The sequence below is a fragment of the Aspergillus welwitschiae genome, assembly GCF_003344945.1.
Source record: "Aspergillus welwitschiae strain CBS 139.54b unplaced genomic scaffold BDQ94scaffold_20, whole genome shotgun sequence".
NCBI lineage: Eukaryota > Fungi > Ascomycota > Eurotiomycetes > Eurotiales > Aspergillaceae > Aspergillus > Aspergillus welwitschiae.
In genome coordinates, this window is record NW_020798714.1 from 326,481 (window position 1) to 349,200 (window position 22,720).

Genomic DNA, 22,720 nt, shown 5'->3' on the forward strand with positions numbered 1-22,720 from the left:
CTCTTTCTCCCCTTCTATGTCTATAGCCGTCATCGTTGTGTGTTATTATATTCTTGATGACCTGCAGCATGATTGCAATGTCAATGTCAATACGAATACCAGTGTCCTCTCTCTCTCTCTCTCTCTCTCTTTTTATTGTTATGTGTTGTCAATTCAGCGATGGCAGAGTCCTTGAGATCGAGGCGAAATTGGATAGAATGGAATTTTCCCAAGGCTGGTTGATTGGTTAGTGGGGGTAGTAAGTAGTAAGTAGACAAGAAATATACCACCACGTTCTGTCCGCTTGATATATAGTTTTAGCCTACTAGTATCACTGCCTCACAGACAAGCAACAGAACAGATTATTAAAGACACGAATAGGAAGTTTTAAGTATCTCACATTCTCCACGGCTTCACCTGACAACTGACTAGTAGTATGTGTACTCTTATCTACAACGCTGTAAAATAGCTGCAGCTGCACACTCAAGTATAGATAGTAATGCGATCCACCCGCAACGACCACGAATGCACGCCATGCAATTTCTGGAGGCTTTCTTTCTTCTTTCCTCCCCAAATCAAGAATTTGTGACACGAGAATGTAGGAAATGTTGGATGGTGGAGCGCTTGAATTAGAAGAATTTTGTTGGTGTTAGATTAGGAGGATATCCGTAGGGACTCTCTTTTTCTAAGCTCTTTGGGTGATAGGGGGTAAACAGTAAATGGTACTTGTATGGAAGTACTCTTGAGGGAGGGTGTGATGGTAGGGAGTAGGATATAGAGATGTTGTGTGTGTTCGGGTAGGCGGGAAAGAGGAAACGGGAGGTGAACAGTTGTGGAAAGAATAGGAGTGTGGAGGAGAGTGATTACTTCCATCGACCTGCTTCACGCTCCTTCTCGACGCGCGCAGCCCGATCATCATCGTTTTCTTCATCCTCGTACTTGTAACTAAAACGACGCCCACCTGCCATGGCGCGGCTGTCTCGCTTCCGAGAAGACTTTCCAGCATCACGGTCTGCATGCATGGCCTCACGACGTTGCTGCTCCTTCAGCATGCGCTCGCGATTCCGGGCCTCTCGTTCCAGAGTATGAGGGTCTTTCTCTGGCTCTGCTGCAGATGCAGCTGAAGGTTTGTCCTCATCACGGTCCCGCCTGGCGCGGCGGGACTGGCGAGAGGAGTATTCACTGTTGACGGGGGATTCAGAACGGTCGCGGCGAGAGCGTTTGCGGTCTCTATCACGCTCCCTGTCGCGATCTCGATGGCGGTCTCGATCACGGTCACGATCGCGATCGCGCTCTCTCTCTCGATCTCTGTCGCGGTCGCGATCCCTGTCACGCTCTCGATAACGATCGCGATCCCGGTCCCGGTCCCGACGACGGGAGTCTCTATCTCGCTCTCGGTCTCGATCTCTCTCGCGGTCCTCGTCGCGACGGCCTGAGCGATCCTTACCGGACCGGTAACTGCGGTCTACCGCATCGCTGGGCTTGTTTCTAGAATCTTTTTCTTCGGCCTTGGAATCGAGATGATCGGGTCCAGCAGAGTCGCCGTTGCGACTCGGGCTGCGGCTCCAGCTACGGTGGCGATGCGAACGATGCGACCGGCGACCGCTGCGTCTATCCCGCTCTCTGTCACGGCGGTGAGTGGACCTTTTGGATTCAAGAGACGGGGATCGGATACGATGACCATCTCCTGCAGTAGATGGCTCTTCGTACTTGTCCTCCCGCCGAGGTCTCCTTGGCCGATCTCGCCTATGCTCAGATTCCTCTGCACCACGGTTGACACTCGGAGAACGTTCGCGATACCGGCGACGACTATCGGAGCGAGATGGAGGAGATCGTGACCTTGATGCCGATCTAGCTCTCGACTTTGATCTCGGGACGGACTGTGGGCGCGGGTCCTCTTGTCCGGGTGTTGGTGTTACACTGAGAAGAGAACATCAATATTAAACGGGCCTGTAATGGGTTGGTTGCATTTGGAACAGTATCCGTACCTTTGCGAGGCTTCAGGCCTCATGGGGGTCGCCGAGGACCGTCCAGGGAAGTTCCGTTGCCGGAGAATGCTGGTGTTGGGAAGACCCTCTCGCATCGCTCGGGGAGCTGCTGGAGCACCTTCAACACCCTGTCCACGAGGCTCGGGATACATGTTAGGGCCAGTCATAAACGGGGGTCCGTTGAAGCCACCAGGACGTGCACCGTGGAAAGGACCGCGCATATAGCCACCTCTGCCAAAGCCGGGTCCCATGGGGCCAGGCATGCCCATCGGGCCACCCGACATGCCTTGTGCGGCGTGGACTTGGTCTAGACTATCGATTGTAGGTATCCCACGCAGCTGGTTATCCTCCTGACCTGGAAGCTCTTGTGTGGAGTCTCTATTGATGGGATCGGGTTCTCCGTTCTCACCCATGTTTTCAGGGGGAGCAGCAGCAGCAGCAGCAGCATCTGCCGTCGAAGCATCTTGAGCAGAAGTCACGTCGCCGCTTGGGGTAGTCTCGTCGGCACCTTCCTTAATGGCTTCAGTACTGAGCTCTCCCGACATGTCCCCAGATACGCCATCCTGAGCATCACTAGGGGGATTATGGTTTGGAAAGTCTGTATAGTTAGCATTAGCAGGATGGTTGGGTTGCATATGCCCTCCAAAACCACCGCGACCGCCGGCAAACCCTCCCCGGCCACGGCCACGGAACGCGCCTCGGCCATGACCGGCATAAGAGCCATTGGGATAATCTTGGCTAGGAAACTGCTGCGGCTGCATTTGAGCAAGAACTCCGTTGGGTTGAGACATATTATAACCGCCAAATCCAGAAGGGCCCCCAAACTGCGGACCCATACCATTTGCGAAAGCATTTGGATTGAATTTATCTTGGCCTCCATTCCACATATTGTTCTGTGAGCCGTCCCATCCCCCGTACATCCCCTGACCCGCGTCGAAACTCATTCCCATGTTCATGCCATTCATGTTCATCCCGTAGCCTCCAAACATACCCTGATTCGCGGCCATCGGGTCCATCGCCATACCAGGCATTCCTAGCGCGCACGTTAGTCCGCCAGTCCAGTATCGCCTCGGGGCAGGTGATGACGGGGTGGATACTCACCCATAGCGTTAGGGAAGTTGAACATTCCATTGTTCATGAATTGGGCCATAGGGTTGAAACCACCGTTGTTGTTCCAAGCCATGTTAGGGAACATCCCAGCGCCCATGCCGAAACCCATACCATTAGGCAGCATGGTCCCCGTTCCGGCACCTTGGGACGCCTCGTCATCGTTGACTTGGTCGGTCTTGGCTTCATCGGCGTCATTGCCTTCACCAGATCCGTCCTGTTCCGCATCCCCGGCATCATTCTGCGTGTCAGCAGGGACACTTGCAGACTGGTCATCCTGCGCGAATGGAATATTAGCCTAGATGCAGGCAATTTGTGTTGGGTGACATACTTGGACCTGCGTCTCTGTAGGTGCTTCGTCACTGACACCTGGTGTGTTCTGCGCATTTACATCTCCGGTGTCCGCTGGATTGGCTGTTTCTGCCGGTGGTGCATCGACAGTCCCACTAAGCGCAGGGATTTCTTCAGAGGCTGGAACTTCGGCGGCGCTCGGCACCGCAGGCGTCTCCAGTTGAGCAGGAGTGCCATCCGCGGTTGTTGCACCATTGGTGGTTGCGGGCGTCGCAGGGGTTGCGGACTGTCGCTCTTTTTCACGCTTCTTCTCTTCGGTACGCAGAAAGGCCTTCAATGTGGTGCGGAGGGCTTTGTTCGGCTTGCACAGATCGGGCGAGATGGGGGTATGCGCGCATACGGGGCAAGTCTCGGGGAGAGAAGCCTGACCTGTCGGGTCCTTGGTTAGAATGCAACGGAAGTATAACACGGAGTCGTCAACAGATGCGTACAATGTTCACAGATCGCTTGGTCGCAGCACGGTAAGCGGAAGGCGTTCACGGCAAGCTTATTGCACATGGCGCATCGCAGCTTGAACGGGATCTCATCTTGAGTGAGAGAGCTGTTTGGATTGGATGGCGGATTAGTTCCCGGGCCAGAGACATGTACGACGAAAGAGCGCAAGGCTGAAATATGACCTACCTGGCGATGTCCATCAAGCCCGAAGGCTGATCTGCGACAGCCATCGGGGATGACGAGGCTAGACCGGAGGGAAAGATAAGTCCAGAAGGAAGATGTCAACGTGCAGAAAAGGGAATAGTAGGCAGCCACACTGGCAAAGACAAAGAACGCGATCTAATTCGCCATCAATAGGAGGTGGCAGCCATTCCTGCTGGCGTCGCTCGGAAATGCAAGCCCGTGAATCGACAATCGGGGTGAATGTCGCGATGGACAATCTGTGCCTGTTTGACCAAATTTGGAGGCCGGAGGCGGGCCGGAGCGGAAGAACCGCCTGTCCGAGCCTTTCCGGCGCATCGCCCCGCCCTTCTGCTCCTCTTTCTCCAGCGCCTGCGTTCGGTGTGTTGTATCTCGGCTGGAAGGTGACATCAATCATCTGGTCTGCTGCTCGGTTGCCCGTTCCGTTACGCTGGGGTTGCTGGCGCTTGGTGCTGGCGCTTGGAAGGAATGCGGATGTGGATGAGATTCTCCCTACGCAACACTTGCTGACCATACTAACTACGGAGGTCCAGCCTCACCATCGTCGTCCAGAACGTGCAGTTTCAGATGAGACTTTGTCATTTGCAGACCACTAATTAACTAAGGTTTAGGACCAGTCATAGGGATATTCAAGGCGGCACGGCACACCGCCAACTGCGGCGACTGGACCCCTGGTTGTCATCCATCGTCCATCCCTGCTGCGCGCCACGAACTCAAGGCAGACGAGTTACCTTGCGACCACTTTGTAGGATAGGATTCCAGATTCCAGAACCCAAGCTGGGTTATGGAAGGGTCAGCACTAGACCGACTCTGGCAAAGGATACATTCCCTAGCTCTACCTCTAATTGCCTACTGGGTAACTGTCAGGGAGAGGCAGATCTGCCTCTCATCTCCGACGGGCAAATCAAGTGGATGCAAAGTACCGCCCAAGGGAAACCAGCGACGCGCTTTCAGATTAGATCAAGTTATTTACTCCCTCACCGATGGAGTACTGCCATTAAATAGCAATAGCACAGAGAAATCCGACGGCGGCGATACCTTTGATGGGTCTCTGCGCGCCAAATCGTCCTTCTCCCCCGATCTCTGGAGCTCTGTTTATCATCATCACGCGTCTTGGTGGGGGATATCGATCAGAGAGATAGATAATATGATGAAAGGGGAAAGGAACAAAGACATGGAACAGGAACACAAGACGAATGATGACATGACTGTCAGAGAACTGACTCACTAGCTCCCGCATTAGAGAGCTACCGTCTACAGGGTCAGGGGGACACCAACAGCCCGACTGAGCAACAAATGATACTGGGGGAGAAAGCAGTAGTATACGATCTGTGGCTTTTGCATCATTGACGCAGACTCGACGGGTGGAATCACGCGCGCCAAAAGCCAAAAACAGAGGGGGGCCAATCAGGGAGCGAACCATTTAAGCAGTGCCTCCGGGCGGGGTGGCGACGAGAGGAGTGGTTCGTTCGCAGCTGAGTTGACACCCCGAAACTTGAGAAGTAAGACTCATCCACGGCCTCACGATGAGGCAGCAGCGCGTCACCGAAGTGATAGACAAGAGGGGGTTGAAATGGCGGGAGTTGCCATAATTTGAGTCCAGTCAGTTGATAGGGCTGTGGGTAAATGGTGGATGATGCCGAATAACAACAAGATCAGAGGAGGAAGATGGCGTAGTCATCGTGATGATGGAGGATGGTTAATTAATTAAAAGTAAAGGATGGGGATGGATGTTGTAGAGGTTGTAGAGGACGAAAGGATGAGTGATTGGAAGGTACCACCCGTCAGGTTAGAGTCCAAGCAGTTTCCGTCCGACCCAGGAAAAGGAAAATGGGAAAAAGGGAAAAAAAAGAAAAATCGAAGAGTGAGCCTGAGGAACGGTATTTTTAGCGCGAGCAGTGGAACAGGCAGGCCAGGGTTAAAAGGGCCGCTGCTGCTGCTCCCCCGGAAGAAAGGGCGCCGGTCCTCTTCGTCTCCTCTCTGGATGCTGGGGCCACCCACGCCACGCACTTCCGTACACGCACTTTTTGCTCTCGGCCAAAATTCATTCAAAAATTACACCAAATTCGTTCTAAAGAAGCTCGGACCATCCGCGCCGCGCGATCGGCACAAACAAGGAAAGCATCCCCAAACAATTTGGTTTCACGGCCACCAGAGTATCTTCTTCATCGCGGAAAGAAGATTGTGGCATTGAATCTCGTCTACATTTTCTATCCTGGGCAGAAATTCCTCCAGACCCTGTATTCCAGTGGTGTGTTATGCCGGCCACGGTATCAAGGTCGATTTAAATCCCTCCATTCCCCAATCTGTTGTTGTCACTCCAACTTTGGCGGCCAAGGTACGAAAAAGACGTTCCCCATATTTATTCCATACTAGGCCGTTTTCCTGTTAGGCGCGCACGCGCATCGCCCATAACGCCTGGATCTCTTCATTAAGAAAAAAAAAGAAAAAGAAAAAGAAAAATATTATAAATTAAAAACAGAAAAAAGAAAAAAGAAAAAAACAAGAAAAAAAATATCCCCACAGCAATGACAGACCAAGACCAATCCTATCGTCCACGATCCCCTGATTTTTCCACCTTCCAGTCAGTTCCCCTCTCACCTACCTTCAACAACCACAACCTCAACCACAACGCGCACTATCAACATCCTCACCACTCCCCGGTTTACCAATTCGGGAATCCTTTCGCCCATCGCGCTTCCTACGACGCCTCACCGTTCTTCACCCCGCAGTATCAACCACCACCTCTACCACAACAACCACCATCGCTTCCTCACCACCCGGTCCCGCAGACCAGGGTTCCTCAGCAATCCTCCTCATATTTCCCTCCCGATCCGGACATGGCTCGTCGTTCGTCGCGTATCGCCCAAGCGGCCGAGGTCGCGCCTCACCCGCCCGTCTCCAAGTACGTCGACCCCGTCGACCCCGTCGACGAAGAGGACTATGTACCTTCACCACCACCTCAACCGCAACCACAACCACAAGAGGAACCCGTCGCAATTATTGAGGAAGAAGAGCCTCCGAAGCCCGCTCCTGCACCCGTCAATGTGGAAGTGAAGACCAAGTTTCCCGTCGCGCGTATAAAGCGCATCATGCAAGCCGATGAAGATGTCGGTAAAGTCGCTCAAGTTACTCCTATCGCAGTGTGTAAGTTGCCACCCTCATCTCAACTGATTATTGCGAAATGTTTTGAATATTAATGCTAATCATAATTGCCTTACAGCCAAAGCTCTCGAACTCTTCATGATTTCCCTCGTCACCAAAGCCGCCCGCGAAGCCAAAGACCGCAACTCGAAACGCGTCACAGCCTCGCATCTCAAACAAGCCGTCGTTAAAGACGAAGTGCTCGACTTCCTCGCTGACATCATCGCCAAGGTTCCTGATCAACCGGCTAGTCGGAAACACGACGACGATAACAGTGATCAGAATGAACAACAACCGAAACGAAAGCGCGGTGGACGTCGTCCGAAAGAAGAGAGTGATTAATTAATGCCCACTACGATTCTTTTTCTCATTTCGCGTGTTTTCTTTGGAACGAACTGGCTTGAATGTCAGCTGGCATGCATTATGTGGTTTGAGGGACTTTTCGTCTGCTTACGCGATGGGTAGCCATTCGATTCGATTCGATATCGATATGGATGGTTCCATCTTTCTTTCTTTTTTATTAACCTTTAGACTGGGTGGACAAGAGCGGGCGCATTCTTGACTTGACTTGAATTACTATCATACTCTTGCTACTCCTTCTGCTACCACCATCTCTCTCTCTCTATCTATCTATCTATGGCGTTTGTGGTAACGGGGGCATGATCAGGTTGGTTGGATGGATGGTTGGGCTTGCATCGCGTGATGTGAATACTATTTGCTTACTTTCTCGATTCTTTATTGTCTATCATTCCATTGGGTATTTTCTTTCCCTAATTGCTTGCTCGCTGGCTTGCTTGCTTGCTTCTCATACTACGTGAAGTGTGACAAGCACTTATCTGTACTGTACGTGTATCATTAATGGCTAGAGTGGATCTGGGAATGGGAGGAAAGAGAAGGGCAAAGCAACCTACCACGTCTCACATGGGCTTAGTTGCGCGTGTACCTATATTTACCTAGTACTATACTCGGACCGAATGTATGATCTGCGCGTAACGAGACGCGTAGATACGAAATACGAAATATTTACCATATGGGATTAGGAGCGTATCAGGTTAAACTGTATAGCAACACTACTATTGTTCCTGACCATCAAGCCAAATATCAATTCAAAAAAGTTCCAGCATAACTTAGCGATATCCTTTCTTACTGGTACTTCGTGTGATACAAGCCAACTGAAGTCACATCACATGACTTCCTCATTGTGAGCAGTCATCACTGGTGTCAATCTGGTTATGGAATTAGGAATTTACAATGACTATGTCCAATCTGTTAAACCTTGGCATTGTAAGATGGGACTCAAGTAGGAAGTATACTATCTAATTGTGTAGTTAGTATCGTGGTTAGTAGGCTAACTGGCAATGCGGGGATAGTAAGTAGTTTCCATAGATGAGTGGTGCGTATATATTGCGGTTCCATCTCCATCCTATATCATACAACTGATAATGGCTAGGAATCACAATCTCAGTAGTAATAATGATAAAATGTTTATAGTAATCATTGTATTATTGTCAAGCCTTCATTATTTACATCATGTAGTAGTCATATTGGTTAGTTGTCATAAATCATTGTCTATAACGGTCTATTACTATAGTATAACTGAACCGCAACGGGTGTTACTGATCTTCGCGGGTCACTATGAGTACCAACTGTGGCAAAAACATGGACTACTTACTACTGTTGTAGCATAGGATGATCGCGTTCTCCGATTGGGAGGAATGTCCAATGTCCATTTCAATTCATCACGATTGTCTACTAATACTACTATAATACTGCTTAAGGAACTCCCTAGGCAGGCAGCTAGCTACGACGTACTATCATGCAAAAAGCTACATCGAGGTAATACTTTCAGACACGCTATAATCACTAGGAATGAGAAATACGAGCAAAATACAATAATGTTTATATATTTTCATCCATACAATCACTCAGTCACCCATAATCGCAGGTCCCGCCCACGACTTTACTAGAAACCCCTATCAACACAGACAGTAGTTGACTATGCCTCAACCGTAGCAGTATCTACAGGACCATCTATTCCAGGATATCCCGCCTCCCCGAATAACGTTCCCCGCGCCTGCACGACAGCCGAGGTTTCTAACAAGAACTCGTAGAGGATGACTACGTTGGTCAGGACATGTCCCAGAGTCGCGGTGCGGGGTTCTTCTTCGACGACTGCTGTGTCGCCTGCGTCATCGTTTGATTCGTCAGTTGCTTGCTCTGCTGTGGTATCGGTGCTGGCCTCGCGAGGAGCATCGTCTACTGGGAATGGCTGTTCTAGACGCTGGCGGAGTTCTTCGGCGGCGGATCTGCGCGCCGTGGAGACGTCGCGAGGCGGTCGGAAGGGAAGATCGCGAGTGGGGGACCCGATGGTGTCTCGACTGGGAGAGGAGGTGGCGGTGCTGGAGAACTCGAGGGGTCGACTTGACCGGCCGCGAGGGGATCCGTAGTCTGCGTCGAGGTTGGATGTTGGGTGTCGGGAGGAGGAGCGTGTTGGAGGTGCAGAGTTACGCTGAGAACGTCCGGACCCTTTGACAGGCTCGTCGTCTTGGTGCAGGAGATCGCGACGCGCGGCGACGAGGATGTCAAAGTCTGGCACGTCCTTGCGCCATTTCTGGATCTTCTGCACGAGCTTCTGAAGTACCGAAGTGAGGGCTGGAGTGTCGGTGTGGGACCAGGATGGCTCTTCGTAGGCTCGCTGGATCTGTTCAATAAGGGTTGTCGAAGGGGTTTCTTCTGAAGATTTGTTCGTTGATGTGCTGTAGATGTACTTGGAAGGGTCCACGAGAAGCCAGCCGTCAAGAGCAATCAGGTGTGATGAGGCGATGCTCCCGAGAACTTCGGTCAACGCCAGGTTCACGATAACACTGTTCGTGAAGAAGTTTTCCAGGCAATTGAGCAGCTCGCGCACAATGGGGTCGTCGTGTCGCAGCTCGAGCGGCAGGCTCTCTTCCGGGTAATCTTCGGCTGGGGGAATGCACAGCCGGGCCTCGAGAATTGCCATTCCGTCCTTGAGGTAGTTATCATAAGATTCATTCAACGTAGGGTCATTAACGGTAGACGTGGCCATGTTCAAAAGCTGTTCCAGCTCGACGTTCAACGCTCCGACAGTCCGTTGTTTGGCATGCTGGCCGGGAACGGTGCGTATCAATGACCGTGCAAAGGTGTGGTGCCGTTGCAGGACGGTGCTCATTACCCGCAATGTCGCCAGAACAGTCTGTCTATTTGTCGACTGAAGCCCAAGGAGAGCCAGATCTCTCAAGTTGAAAAGCGACGGCGAGGGCCGCGCAGCTTCTTCGGAGAAAGCGGCCAAGACATCTAGCGACTTGCGTCGGCTGGCAGACATACCTATGTTCTTTCCGACAGTCGCAGGCTCCGAGTCAGAGGGAGACGCAAGCAAGAAATGAAGAATCCGATGGACCAAGTCTTCTTGGTGGACCGACTCGAGAATACGATACAAGTAGGTAAGCACAGCGGCCGTTGAGCCCCCTTGCACATCGGAAGACTCAAGTAATGACGGGTACCTGCATGCAGTACAGTGAGCAAGCCGCATTTCAGCAACTATACAATCAAACTTACAAGAGTTGTTCCAGAAAGAGAATCTGGAAATGATCCAACAAAGTCCCGTTGACCTCCGCCGACTTGCAATGATCAATAGTATCCTGCCAGAACAACAGATACGACATGAACGAGTCCATAGACATGCCCAGCAGTGGCGGAAGAGCAGTATCTTGTTGCGCGTGATCCGACAGAGCAATGATATGTGGGATATTCTCGTCCGTATTCTCCGGGAAGGTCAAGCTTTGCAACAGATATCAGTCATTACTCCCCATCCTCAGCACGAACCACCTTAATAGCACTCACCTGCCCAACTGACTATACAGCGCACCCAACCCAGTAGCCATAAGGGTAGCAAGGTCACTTTCAATCAACCATCTCTCAAGGTTCTTCGATCTGGAAGCCGTCTCGATCAAATAAAGCAATCCCGTACGAGCGAAATCTCCCGCTCTTCCAGCATGATGCACATACTCCACGAGCAGGTAGAACAACGGAAAGTCATCCTTTCTCATTGCACCCGCAAACTCAGCCCCAGTGTTATTACCGTTACTCTGTTCGCGATCCTGCTCATCAGACCGCGGAGCGAACCACGCAGGCAGGATATTCGGCTGCAGACGAATATTGTTAGCCACGCCGAAAAGAAGCTCGACGAGTCGTCCCTCAACGTCCTCCGAGTGTTTATCCGCACGTCGCACTAAATCCACCAGGGCGCGGGCAAAGAGTCGATTATCGACAACACCATCGACCTCCGAATCGATCAGGGTGTTGAAGAACACGGTCGCGGATCGGAGCATGCCATCGTCGTAGGAAGACAAAGCGAGCTTGGTGACTGTGACGAAGATCTGCGAGGAGGACGCATATGCGAGGCATGGGTGCGGAGCTGGGCCGCGGGATTCGTCGCTCAGCACGGAGATGAGGCGATCAATGCAATTACGCGCGTGGACGGTCGCGGATTGCTCGCCGGTGGAGGAGTTATTGGAGCGCCATATTTGCTAGGTTGAATGAGCGGGGAAGATCACGACGGGGAAACTAGGAGGAGGAAGAAGGGCTAACACACCTGAAGGGTATTGCATGTCCGTTTGAAGGACGCCAATCGCTCTGTGGGAGTGGAGGCCCGGAAGCCTTTAGTAGACAGCGAGCGGGAGCCCCCGATGAGACGAGACCACTGGAGGAATTAGCTGAAGGACGGCGGTAAGGGACAGGACGGGGGAAAGTCGTACAAAGTCCATTGTTCTGTAGGAACAGCATATTACTCCGGAATTGGAGCCGACCCAAGTGGAGTGGAGAGTCCGCGGGGAGGTCGAAGCTGAAGATTAATCTCAAGGCCGGCGATGCAATTGCTCGCCCGCGCAAAAAGGGGTTAGTGCCGCTTGCCATATCAGGCCTAGCTGTGATGCCTTATCAGTTTACCCCTTTCGGGTTAGACTCTTGGGACACCTCCACAAGGATTGCCTATTCCAGAATCGACTATAACTACCACAACGACTATGAGCTACTACCACAACCCATCTCATCATGACCAACAACCACAACCTCATCTAACATTCAATCAAGATCAGGATACCCATCACAAATATATACTATATTCAGTACCCCTGGTTAGCCAGTGGCACCCTTCCAGCTCCATTTCCCACCGCCAATCCCTCGATATACTTCGTCAGAGTGTCATCCAAAACACCACCCACGAGGTACTTGGATAGAACGTGGCCGGCCATCTGACCATGTGAGATAAACCCACATCGGACCACATCTTCCAAGAGCTCGGTGGTTGTGTGTTCCTTGATGGCACGCTTAATGCGTCCTGTTCACATACGTCGCAAACATAGTCAGCATCAAAAGACGGAGCAGGCGGACATATGCGGAAACCAAAGAATCCAGGCTCACATACGTCTCAGCGCCCGATGGTAGGGTTTGTTAATCTCGATGGTCCATTCCTGAATAGAGGAAACTGGATATCGGTTTTTGAGACCCACCTCGTGGCCCAAGCTTCGTACTTTGTACAATGTTGTGTTTCCAAACTCTAGACGGTCCAGACGTTTGTCATCCTTTGTGGGTTGGTCTGTGGCTGAGCTCAGTTAGTTCTGACTTGTCCTTTTGCGGATGTGAAACACTGTATGCAACATGCCTTGTTGGATCTCCGACTGAGAAGACGAGCTCGGCGTCTCGCGACCGAGTTCGACCACTTCAGTCTGAATCACTCCCTCCTTGCTTTCATGGCACGGAAGCCTTGACAAGAGAGTTTCTGGGGTAGCAGAAGTATCGGAATATTCTTCGCTAGAATTCTCGAGATCTTCCTTGGAAGTCTTCTCGCCAGCTTCCGCACGAGCTTCATCGCTTTGCTGGAGGAGCTTTTCGAGGTCATACCTTTCCTCTATGAGCAAGTCAACAAATGCTAATCGTTTTCTATAGCAAGGTTTACCAGGGCATACTGTAGACAATGATTCCCTTCTCGAAACGTGCGTTGGCCGAGTAAGAGAAAAGGAAGAACACATCCACAAACCCGATTAGGCGGATCTTTCCTGGCCATTGTTCACCGTTGATTTTGATTTCCCATGGATGAATATCACTGGTAGAATGGTTAGCAAAGTTACCCTGATTTCGCGCAGCGGCGTAGACATACCAATCGCACTCCAGCGTTTTGTCCTTGACGGACTTGCCGAAAACTCCAAGAACTCGGTGATAGGAAGCCATGCTGAGCTTACAATTAGGGGATATGGGGTTATTCAGGGAGGCGCGCAGAGACTATTGTTATTTGGTTTGCACTCTCCCCCCACCCTTTCCCAGAAAGTGCTAACTACACGATCGGTGCTTGGTCCGAAGTTCGCCGTCAGACTGCAGCTGGAGGGGTTGCGGAATGGAAGGTGGCACTCGCGCGGCTGAGGGTTGCATGAGATAGAAGCTTTCCAGTGACATGTAGCGGCACACCATTGGCTTCAAGACTGCCAATAAGCAGGCTGGATGCCGCTAGGAAGGAAATTGCGACATCAACATGCATACGATGGACGCGTAGTACCAATCTGCGACCCTATTCAGACGGATCTTCGTGGGCAACATGTCCTCGGGGACCTGCCATCGGGGATATGTGGTCCAGCTGAGGCGCACCGCTAATGCACCCGGGTCTGGTTCGGGAGATGTATCAACTCTTACGGCGCTAAATAATCAATACGGCGCTAGCTTACTGGCTGTCAGCATGTCGGATCCTCGGATCAAACATTACACGTTCGGTAGATCGCCGATCGAAGATGAGGGCTAGGCTACGGGCCGTCGGATATCTCCGTCAGTCGACCTGCAAGTGGCGGACAGCATGATGCGGAGATGGTGGGTGCGGTTGGCATGGCCTACAGCTTCGATAAGCCTTTCTTTGTGGATATAACTTGGCAAGATGACTACGGTCTTTCTTGACTCATCATCAGAAAGTGACTTTTGAACTGCCGTTCCCACTTCTACATATCTTGTGAATCTTTGATATCCATCGTCAGCCCCTCCGTTCGCTAAAATCCAGCAAGATGTTCAAGAACAAGCATAAGTTCGAACTACCGTCTTTCAGGCGCGAAAATTCCCCAGACAAGGAGCTCGGTGTATCTATCTTGCCAGCTGCCGACGATAACTCCGTCGTCAACTCTCCAGCAATAAGCCAAGTTACCTCAGCAAATGAACAGCTGGGTAGTCTACGCAATCCGCCGACGGACGCGAGCCTCGTTAGCAACGGCAATGAACCAAGGGAATCGGCGGACGACAAATCGAACGGTTCTACGCCGGAAGCAGAGAAGGTTGTTACCAAAGATCAACTCCTAGGCAGCATACGCGATGCAGCCATGAAATCGAGCCTCGTTATGGGCGCTAAGGAACTGAGAGAATCTGCAAACAGCGAAATGGCCAGGGTAAAAGGTATCGTGACAAAAGAGAATAGCTCCAATGACGAAAAGCTCAGAGGTCTTCTTCATCTTATCCTTAGGTCTAGCACGGAGCCTAGACTTTACAACGATTACTTGGACAAGTCAATGGACGAAGACTCCGATCTTCTTATCAGCTCATCCGCTGGACAAGTAGAAGACAACTCAGTTCCGCTTCGAATGTTTGACTTGGATACCATGAATTTGGTTGATACGGGCTTCTTTGGAGAGGAAGATCAATATTGCATGCTGTCCCATAGTTGGAAGGGTGCAGAAATTGACTATGCGCTTGTCTGCGAAGCCCAACGTGCTGAAGAGGCCCCGGGAGGATTGGCTGGGTACAATGATATGGATGCGGTTCTCACTCTCTGCGACCAGAAGATCAATACAATCGCAGGGAAATTGCGCAAGTTGTTACAGGAGAGACCAGATGCAGGGAAATCAATCCGGAAACTGCTCGTGACGTCTCTCAGGGTGTCCATGCTAGAAAGAGATGTGGTTGATACCAAGCAAAAGCGGACCGTCGAGGATGCAAACAAGAGACAGGCAGATCTGGAGCAAACCAGTTACCAGAAATTGTTAGACTTCCTGAAAGAAGTTAAGAGTTTACCAAGCCTAGCGAAGCAACAAGAAGATGCAGAGAAGAGGGCTAAAAATGCGGCGGAAAAGTACTTCAGCGCGGAGCATGATTACGCATCAGAGAAATCTAGAATCTCAAAATTTCGATCAAATCGCCAATTGTCATATGAGATGGACGATTTGCTAAGGGCTTTGCAGCAGAAGAGGTCGGCACGGAAGCTTCAAGAGTCTATCAGTCGCGCGCGAGAAATTTTTGAGAACAGACCCTTCTCCAAGACGGGTAGACGATATATTTGGCTGGATAACTGCTGTATTAACAAGAGACAGGACGCTGAATTGAGTGAGTCCTTAGCACGCATGGGAGAATGGTACGCAAACGCAGACTTTTGCCTGGTTCACCTGGATACTCCGTGGGACAACCGGGAATGGTTGGATGAGTGGGACCTGTGGTGCAAAAGCAAAGACAATATTGAAGAGGAGGAACCGGATCACTCCGAGGATAGCGACGTGGTCAGTACAACTATGAAGACAAAGCCTCGGTGCCAGCCTGTCTCGTGCTTTGACGAAGTCAAAGAGTGGAAGCCAACATGGGCTACCAGAGGCTGGACACTGCAGGAACTGGTACTCAGCAAAATGACGTTTTACGCCAACGCAGACTGGAAGATGCTGTCGCGGCCGGTTGACAGTTTGGGGTTCTATTATCACTTTTGCCCCTTCATTGATCTTTACACCCAGAACCTCAATTACGTCAACGGCAAGGCACCGAAAGTCGTCAATGATGTATTGAACCATCACCGGGTAAAAAAGGCACTGGAAGAAATGGCAGTCGCGGAGGAAAGAGAGATGAGTGAGAAGAAAAGAATCAGTTCCACCACACCGGGTGAGGCAGAAGAGGTAAGATAAGCATCCGGTAAGGAATACTATATTCTAACTGCGATATAGACAATTGGCGCAGAGAGCATCATCCGCGCTCTGAAGCTCTTTGGGTATGCCGCGCCCAAGAACTTGGATAAGCAAACGGCGAGAGCTCGTATCAGCTACTCTGTCCAACTCGTCGTCGAAGCATTCAAGGACAAGCCAAGCTACGCTGACCCGGATCATGACATTAGAGAGCTGATCTTGAAGATGGTTTCTGAGCGCTATAATGGACTGACACGAGAGAAGGCAGTAAGGCGAACAATCAACCTGCTGCTTGGAGCCCTCGCACGCAAGGCAACCGAGCCCATAAGGAATGATCGTAAAAAAATCGCCGAGTTCAGCAACGTCGAAGGCCTGAGCAGCTGGTGGAATGGCACGGAGAGGAGCCGTTTCTCTGCTCATAGCGTTATGATGCTGGCATCGCATCGACAGTGCACCAAGGCTATTGATAAGGCGTACTCGTTGATGGGTGTCCTTGGAGTGCAGTTCCCAGCGTTCCCAGCCGAGGGCCTTACCAAGGCTTTGTCGCGGCTAATGGATGAAGTGGTGATCAACTCCAACGATGTTTCTGTCTTCAACTGGACTGGCAAGTACAATGGTAGCCCAATACGCGGCCGGTCTTTGTACGCCTCGAACATTGACGCCTTTTACACCGAGTCACGATTCGATGTCAATGGTGAACTCGTCAGAATTTTCCGAAAGGATCGCACCAAAACCCTGACTATCGCCAAAGGTATTACTGACATGCTGCTCAATGCTAGCAACTTCGTCTCAACTTTCAATCAGGACGAAAAAACGGTCAATTTGCTTCTAGAGCTGGTCAAACTCATCAGGAAATATGATAGCCACACACTGAAAAGGCTTCTAGACTTCCCCGAGCTCGTTAAGACACTGAATAATGCTGGCGACTATGCACGGAAAACTAAGTCGGAAGAAGATGCGAAACAGGATGGGATTGTGCAAAAGCCCGATACGCCCCTGACTCCTCAGACCCCCCGGACACCTGAAGCTCCGGGGATTGGGAGGAAGAAGTCATGGGGAGTTAAGCTACCGAACCTTCACAAGGGGAACCTTTTCATGGAAGGTAAAGCAGCTGAGAAGGAAAAGTCAACAGAAAACTCCAAGAAGGCAGAACAATTTGAAGCCGAGATCCAGAATGTTGTCCGCATGGCGCTAGAAAGCGACCCTGCACACAGAGACAACGGAACTTCTGTTGAAAACGATAAATCTCCAGATGAAAGCAATGAATCTGGAGCGCAGGCCAACAAAGTCAGCGAGCGTGACGAGCAGATCATCTGTCCGAACCCCATTGTCGTGAACAGTTCTGGCATCAAGGGTGTATTTGACATTCAGCGCATTGTGGTAACTATGCTGCAGCCGGAAGAGCTTCGTGCGAAGGTCAAAAATGCCGCAAGTGATAAAGAGATGATCGATGGGTGGTGTACCATAAGTACTGGATTTACTCTCACGATGGTGGCCTTCTGCTGTGAGCGAAAGGTCCTTGAGAGGCAACTGGACTTGGTCGATGTGATCGAGCATACCGTCCTCAAAGAAGCTGTCCCGGCCAACACGCACACGCCCGCACGGGGTGATGAAACCGATGCACAGCCAGCAAACCCAAAGGACCAGCAAAATAAGCAATCCAATGGCCAAGATCCAGCGCCGGATACGGCATCTTCTCAGAAAACAGAAAACGCAGACCGCGACAGTCGGCCCAAACTCAAAAACTACGGCTCTTCAGCAGAGCAGAGACGAGTTTCTCGCATGATCGACTTTGTCACAGAAGCCAATCTTCACGCTATAGCCGGAGAATGGGTTCTGGCACGTTTTTCTGGCACGCCAGGGGCGCAATGGTTCCTTTGCCGATTGGAACTGGGAACAGGCAATGAATTCTACGCCCGCCGAATCGCCACAGACCTGTTCAGTTTTTCCAATGCCGTTCCTGAGAAGGGCTTGGTCGAGTTTTGGCACAACTTCATGCACAAAAAGAAATTGGTTATGTGCGATATGCTTGACCATTACCTCGATGCGCAGAAGGCAGGGACGTACGCAACTTGGTTTCACGAGAACCTCAAGGAGAGCTTCTCCTGGGGTGAGTCTAGTGATGATGAAGACGAGACTCAGCAAGGCAGACAAGAGAAGGCAAAACAACCAGATCAGGATGGCACCTTTACATCAGCCGGCAAGGCTTTCAAAATGGTTGGCTGGGGTATCCGGTTCTTCTATGATAAATACTATGCTGGATACTTGGAAGATCGCCTCAATGAAATGGCTTTAGCCAAGATACCGGTGAGTCTCCACGCCGCGATCAAGGACCTCCACGAGGACAAAGTTCTTCTGCCAGTGATGTTTCACTCTGGTAGGGACGTGCATTTCTTTTAGGTGATTGGTAGCAAGACAATGTTCGTTGGCCATGGCTAGGTTCTTTGAAGATATAGACAGAGCATTGAGGTAACAACTATTTTCTATGGTGACACGATGAATCGGGAGAAGTAATTTTGGATCTCTAGTAAAATCGCTCGATGGTTGTCTCACGTGCCTGTTGGACGTGTTCTTCTTTTGCTATTGCATTGCATGTCAGTGAGAAAACATGGAAATTATATCCTAGTAGGCTATTTGCTTGGGAACCCCTTTCCGTCCAGCGAAGCATGAAAGCAAGTTGTATGCTACAGCAAATGTTCCTCGATTGCGTAAAAGGGATACCAATTGGTTAGAATGGTCCGCAAATAGAGAAAGGATATAAGGTGGCTCCGCCAGAATACTGATATTTATCTACTTATGAGCAACTGCCTATCTGCAAGCCGTGATTGACGGCATATTACCATGTCCAATATGACTTCTTCCACAACTTCACAAATTCCAACTTTTGCGGCGCCGTAACGGCTACACGCCTGGCTCTGCCAAGCCGAGCCAGCGAATCCCCTACATAGTTCGGCACCTGCTCTTCCAGCACCATCACGGAGGTCTCATTGAAGGGCCGTTCATCGTCTCTGTCATGAGGGTATCCATTCTCCGTAGCACTAGCATCAAATATGGTAGCGTCATGCGTTGGCAGTTCATCCGCAGCGACGCCCACGACTGCCTGTCCAATGCGCACCCGAATGTAATGTCTCGGTCGACCCAGCAGACTCCACAGGAACGTCATGTACGACCCGGGTACTGGAGTCACCACGTCTTTAGGCTCATACCGCAGGGCCACAGGGAAGATCTTCGTCTTGTGAGGAGCGCTCGCCAGAACGGGGCTTAGCGGCAAGACGCCCTGTCCGTTGGTGGTCGTGCACTCTGGGAACAGGGCAATAGGCCGACCGGGGTACTTCCGCATGATGGTTTTCAGGTCAACCGTACGGGCTCGGGGCGGGGGCTTTGCTTGTGGGAGAGCGAAGGCGCGGATAATTGCTTGCCAGACAGATAGTTGTTCAACTTCGCGGGTGGAGGGGTAGCAAGATACGAAGATGGGGTCAAAAACGGCGGCTAGGTAGAGTGCGTCAATTGGAGAGGTGAAGGAGGAGGCAATGATGGATCCGGGACCGGGTAGACGGTTCTGATGCCGGTCATTGTTGAGGGTTCTAAAAGTCGAGGAGCTCAGTAGATATTCTACAAGATAGACATAGAGTTTGCAGAGAGGCGCAACTGACCCTTTTCTCACACCGTCCACCTGAAGATCAACCCACCAGACGCTGGGCACGCCTAGAATGCACCACAGAGCGGCCTTCCTTCCCAGCGATGTGATTGGAAGCCATTGAAAAAGCAGGAAGTAGCCGATGCAAACGGAGATGAAGAGCGGAAGGCGGACGCAGAAGAGGAAGATTCGTAGAACCCACTGGGGGTAGCTGAGCGATGGACGAGGAGTCGGGAAGAAGGGTGAGACACCCGTTCCTACACAGCGCATTATCGTCAGTAATCGAGCGCCGGTACGATGACTAGGGTCGGGGATCTGCATACGCACCTCGATCGCGAAACTGAGTGAATCTCTCCATGACAAGAGATGTTCGATGATGATGAGATTAAAGGGATTAGGGAAACTGCAAAGTGGACATGACCAGGCTTTGACAGCAAACTGCCGTAAGCTTGTGAACCAGGACGGGATGTGTAAAGCTGTCCGGTTGGCGCGGCAGGCGGGGGAACCTGCTGAGCAAAGCCGATAGTATCTTATCAAAGAGAAGATATGGCGACCAACTCAAAGCAGACCGGGGGGTTGTTGGCGGCACCAGCAGAAAGTCCCAGTGATTTGTTGATTTCAGCACGAAGGAATGGAATTGAGATGTTCACATGCGAGCTGCTGCTGCTCTCCCGCACTAGTCCTGCCTGGGTAATCACCTTCCCCGATCGGGAAACCGAGGCTGGAAGGTCACCGCCCATAGTTATAGTAAGTAAGTAGTTCATCCCTCACATCAACAGACTTCAAGCAAGTTTCTTTCTCTTTCTCATCTATACTATTTACATGAAGTGAAAAATCTTAAAGTTCTATATATGTACATTGTTCAGGTCCCACTAGTTCAAAACACCTCGTTGTCTTCCTCCATCTTGTCATCCGACTGACGAGAAGGAATCCGAAACATCCAGATAGCTACACCTACCAGAGTGAAGGCCGTCGCCGTCATCATCCAGGCCAGACCAATCCAAGGCCCTCCGAGTTCCAGCCCGATTTGGAACACCGTGGTAATGGACAAACTGGCAATGACATTGCCCACCGACTGCAGAACCTCGATGATGGTGAAGAGACGTGCCGTTTCTTCTCGATTCACCAACGTGGTAATGAGCGCACGAGTCAGGAAGACAAATCCAGACCCGGATGTCTGAACGAGCAGACTGGGAATCAACATGGCTACGCTAGGAGAAAGACCGATTCCCAACGTTCCTACCGCCAACAGCCCGATACTGATGCGCATGAGCTGTAGGTCTTTCTGCGTCGGCTTCATGGTCTTGAGCAGCTGTCGTGAAATAGCCGGTAGGATGAACAAGAACAACGGGATGGTCAAGGCCGGCTTGAATGACATGAGGAAGTTCGCTTCTGCCAGGGTCCACTTATACCGCGTGGAGATGTACTGGACCAAAAACCAGGACGAGCCACGGCTCAGTCGATAGACAAGAAACGCGGTAAGGAGGAGCATGATCTGTTTGTTCCTGAAAATGAAGGAGTAGGGCGCGAAATAGGCCCGCGACCGTTGTTTCGCAGAAGCGAAGAAGGTTGGTCGTGCTGTCTTGGTCGTGAAAGAAGCTTCCTCTCCTTGAAGAGTCTCTTCATCGCTAAGCACCTCCTGTTCTTGTTCCTTGCTGGGAACTTCCTTATACTCGGCGTTTCCGGGTGATACCTGACTCATCTCCATGCTCGGTTGCTTCCAAGTCGGTTGCGATGATCCTACACGCATCGTTTCCGGTAGCGATAAGGCGAAGAACATGCCAATAACAGCCAAGCCCCAGCCTAGCAAGAGAGGAAGCCACGGGTCTAGTGACATCAACCAGGAGCTGGCGGCACTGGAGGCGAAATCGGCCCCCATGCTAGCCACGCCGAACCTGAAGAATATCGCCGCTCTGAGAAGCATTAGCCATAATCACACCAACTATTGTGGCATCTAGAACACGCATACCTTTCCTCTTCGGTTGACACATCCGACATCATGGTCCAGATAATGGCGAAGGCCACGACAGGGCCTCCACCAAACAACCAAGCCAAGGAGGATGCCCAGACAGTTCGCAGGGGGAAGACGTCTGGGCGCCACATCACCACCAGCTGAATAATGCAGTTCAGGGCGAATCCGGGAATGCTGAGACAAATGGTGGATTTCCGGCCCCGTCGATCAGCCAACAGACCGTATGGAATTGCTAGCACAGCACCTGGATGAGAAGGAACGTGAATAAGGGTCCTCGTCTATATGTCGCGCATGAAGTGCAAAAAGGGAGGCGCCCGATCGGTAGAGACTAGGGAACAAGAGATGCGACGTAGCCTCGTCCGAACCAGTGGTGCCTTCGTCGTGACCTACTGAGAATGCCATCGAAAAACTCCATATAGCCCTTCACTGCAGCCAGATCCTGCTGGACCGCCTTAACCTTGCACAATTCCTCCTGGACCTCGCCGTCGGCCCCAATCTGGGTTGGATCATGTTGCGCGTAGTACTCTCGACAGGCGATGGACTCGTATATACGGGTGACGGGGCCGTTGGACATGCAGATGCCAACTTCGACGGCCAGAATCATGGCAAAGAGGGTCAACATTAAGCGAAAGCGAGTTTTCCGAAGGTGTTCTTTCTGTGCATCCGACGGACTGGGCTCCCCTTCATCCACAGGGGACGAGGGCCTTTGACCCGAGGCAAGGAACGGGGCATCCTCGCGGTCGAGGGGTTCATTGGACTCAAGAGGCATGGTTCCAGATGACCATTGCCAGTCGAGGGAGAGAAGTGAGAGGGAGGGAATATACGGCGGGATTACATATGGGCGCAAGAACGCGATCAAATACGAGCATTAAGCGGTGAACCTCTCAGCCTAGCCACAAAACCCCGATAAGGGGAGAGGGGAAAGGAAATTGAGATGAAACCGGGAAGGGGAGGAAGAGATGCGCCATATAAGACTGCC

The 22,720-nt window shown here is 51.3% G+C and overlaps 6 protein-coding genes across 6 annotated transcripts; 2 read left to right on the top strand and 4 right to left on the bottom strand.

Moving 5' to 3' along the window:
* Window positions 1–407: 407 nt before the first annotated feature.
* Window positions 408–4,279, bottom strand: BDQ94DRAFT_179935 (uncharacterized protein). The gene is made up of 6 exons (XM_026773513.1): window positions 4,047–4,279; window positions 3,857–3,966; window positions 3,406–3,794; window positions 3,069–3,351; window positions 1,968–3,000; window positions 408–1,899 (listed from the first exon to the last, which is right to left on the bottom strand). The coding sequence occupies exons 1-6, from the start codon at window positions 4,088–4,090 to the stop codon at window positions 843–845; spliced, it is 2,916 nt and encodes a 971-aa protein (XP_026625195.1). The 5' UTR covers window positions 4,091–4,279; the 3' UTR covers window positions 408–842.
* A 2,310-nt stretch (window positions 4,280–6,589) lies between these two features.
* Window positions 6,590–7,547, top strand: nctA (negative cofactor 2 transcription regulator complex subunit BUR6; the record flags this gene model as incomplete). The annotated part of the gene is made up of 2 exons (XM_026771769.1): window positions 6,590–7,208; window positions 7,285–7,547. The coding sequence occupies 2 exons, from the start codon at window positions 6,590–6,592 to the stop codon at window positions 7,545–7,547; spliced, it is 882 nt and encodes a 293-aa protein (XP_026625196.1).
* Window positions 7,548–9,201: 1,654 nt separating this feature from the next.
* On the bottom strand, window positions 9,202–11,989 carry BDQ94DRAFT_171430 (uncharacterized protein; the record flags this gene model as incomplete). The annotated part of the gene is made up of 5 exons (XM_026771770.1): window positions 9,202–10,726; window positions 10,782–11,003; window positions 11,067–11,752; window positions 11,818–11,925; window positions 11,981–11,989. The coding sequence occupies 5 exons, from the start codon at window positions 11,987–11,989 to the stop codon at window positions 9,202–9,204; spliced, it is 2,550 nt and encodes an 849-aa protein (XP_026625197.1).
* A 357-nt stretch (window positions 11,990–12,346) lies between these two features.
* BDQ94DRAFT_171431 (uncharacterized protein) lies at window positions 12,347–13,451 on the bottom strand (the record flags this gene model as incomplete). The annotated part of the gene is made up of 5 exons (XM_026771771.1): window positions 12,347–12,561; window positions 12,649–12,819; window positions 12,847–13,131; window positions 13,190–13,326; window positions 13,381–13,451. 5 exons carry the CDS (start codon window positions 13,449–13,451, stop codon window positions 12,347–12,349), a joined length of 879 nt encoding a protein of 292 aa, XP_026625198.1.
* Window positions 13,452–14,266: 815 nt separating this feature from the next.
* Window positions 14,267–18,532, top strand: BDQ94DRAFT_171432 (uncharacterized protein; the record flags this gene model as incomplete). The annotated part of the gene is made up of 2 exons (XM_026771772.1): window positions 14,267–16,126; window positions 16,175–18,532. The coding sequence occupies 2 exons, from the start codon at window positions 14,267–14,269 to the stop codon at window positions 18,530–18,532; spliced, it is 4,218 nt and encodes a 1,405-aa protein (XP_026625199.1).
* Window positions 18,533–18,968: 436 nt separating this feature from the next.
* On the bottom strand, window positions 18,969–22,510 carry BDQ94DRAFT_160188 (MFS general substrate transporter; the record flags this gene model as incomplete). Its single annotated transcript, XM_026769183.1, has 6 exons — window positions 18,969–19,716; window positions 19,786–19,980; window positions 20,097–20,275; window positions 20,728–21,664; window positions 21,739–21,985; window positions 22,132–22,510. 6 exons carry the CDS (start codon window positions 22,508–22,510, stop codon window positions 18,969–18,971), a joined length of 2,685 nt encoding a protein of 894 aa, XP_026625200.1.
* Between the last annotated feature and the right edge of the window lie 210 nt (window positions 22,511–22,720).

Bases quoted from the DNA above. Each gene is read 5' to 3' on its own strand.
- BDQ94DRAFT_179935 (XM_026773513.1), bottom strand. From the start codon at position 4,090: ATGGCTGTCGCAGATCAGCCTTCGGGCTTGATGGACATCGCCAG. The intron at 3,795-3,856 runs GTACGCATCTGT...AGGACCCGACAG, and splicing joins CCAAGCGATCTGTGAACATT to GTCAGGCTTCTCTCCCCGAG. The intron at 3,001-3,068 runs GTGAGTATCCAC...CGTGCGCGCTAG, and splicing joins CAACTTCCCTAACGCTATGG to GAATGCCTGGTATGGCGATG.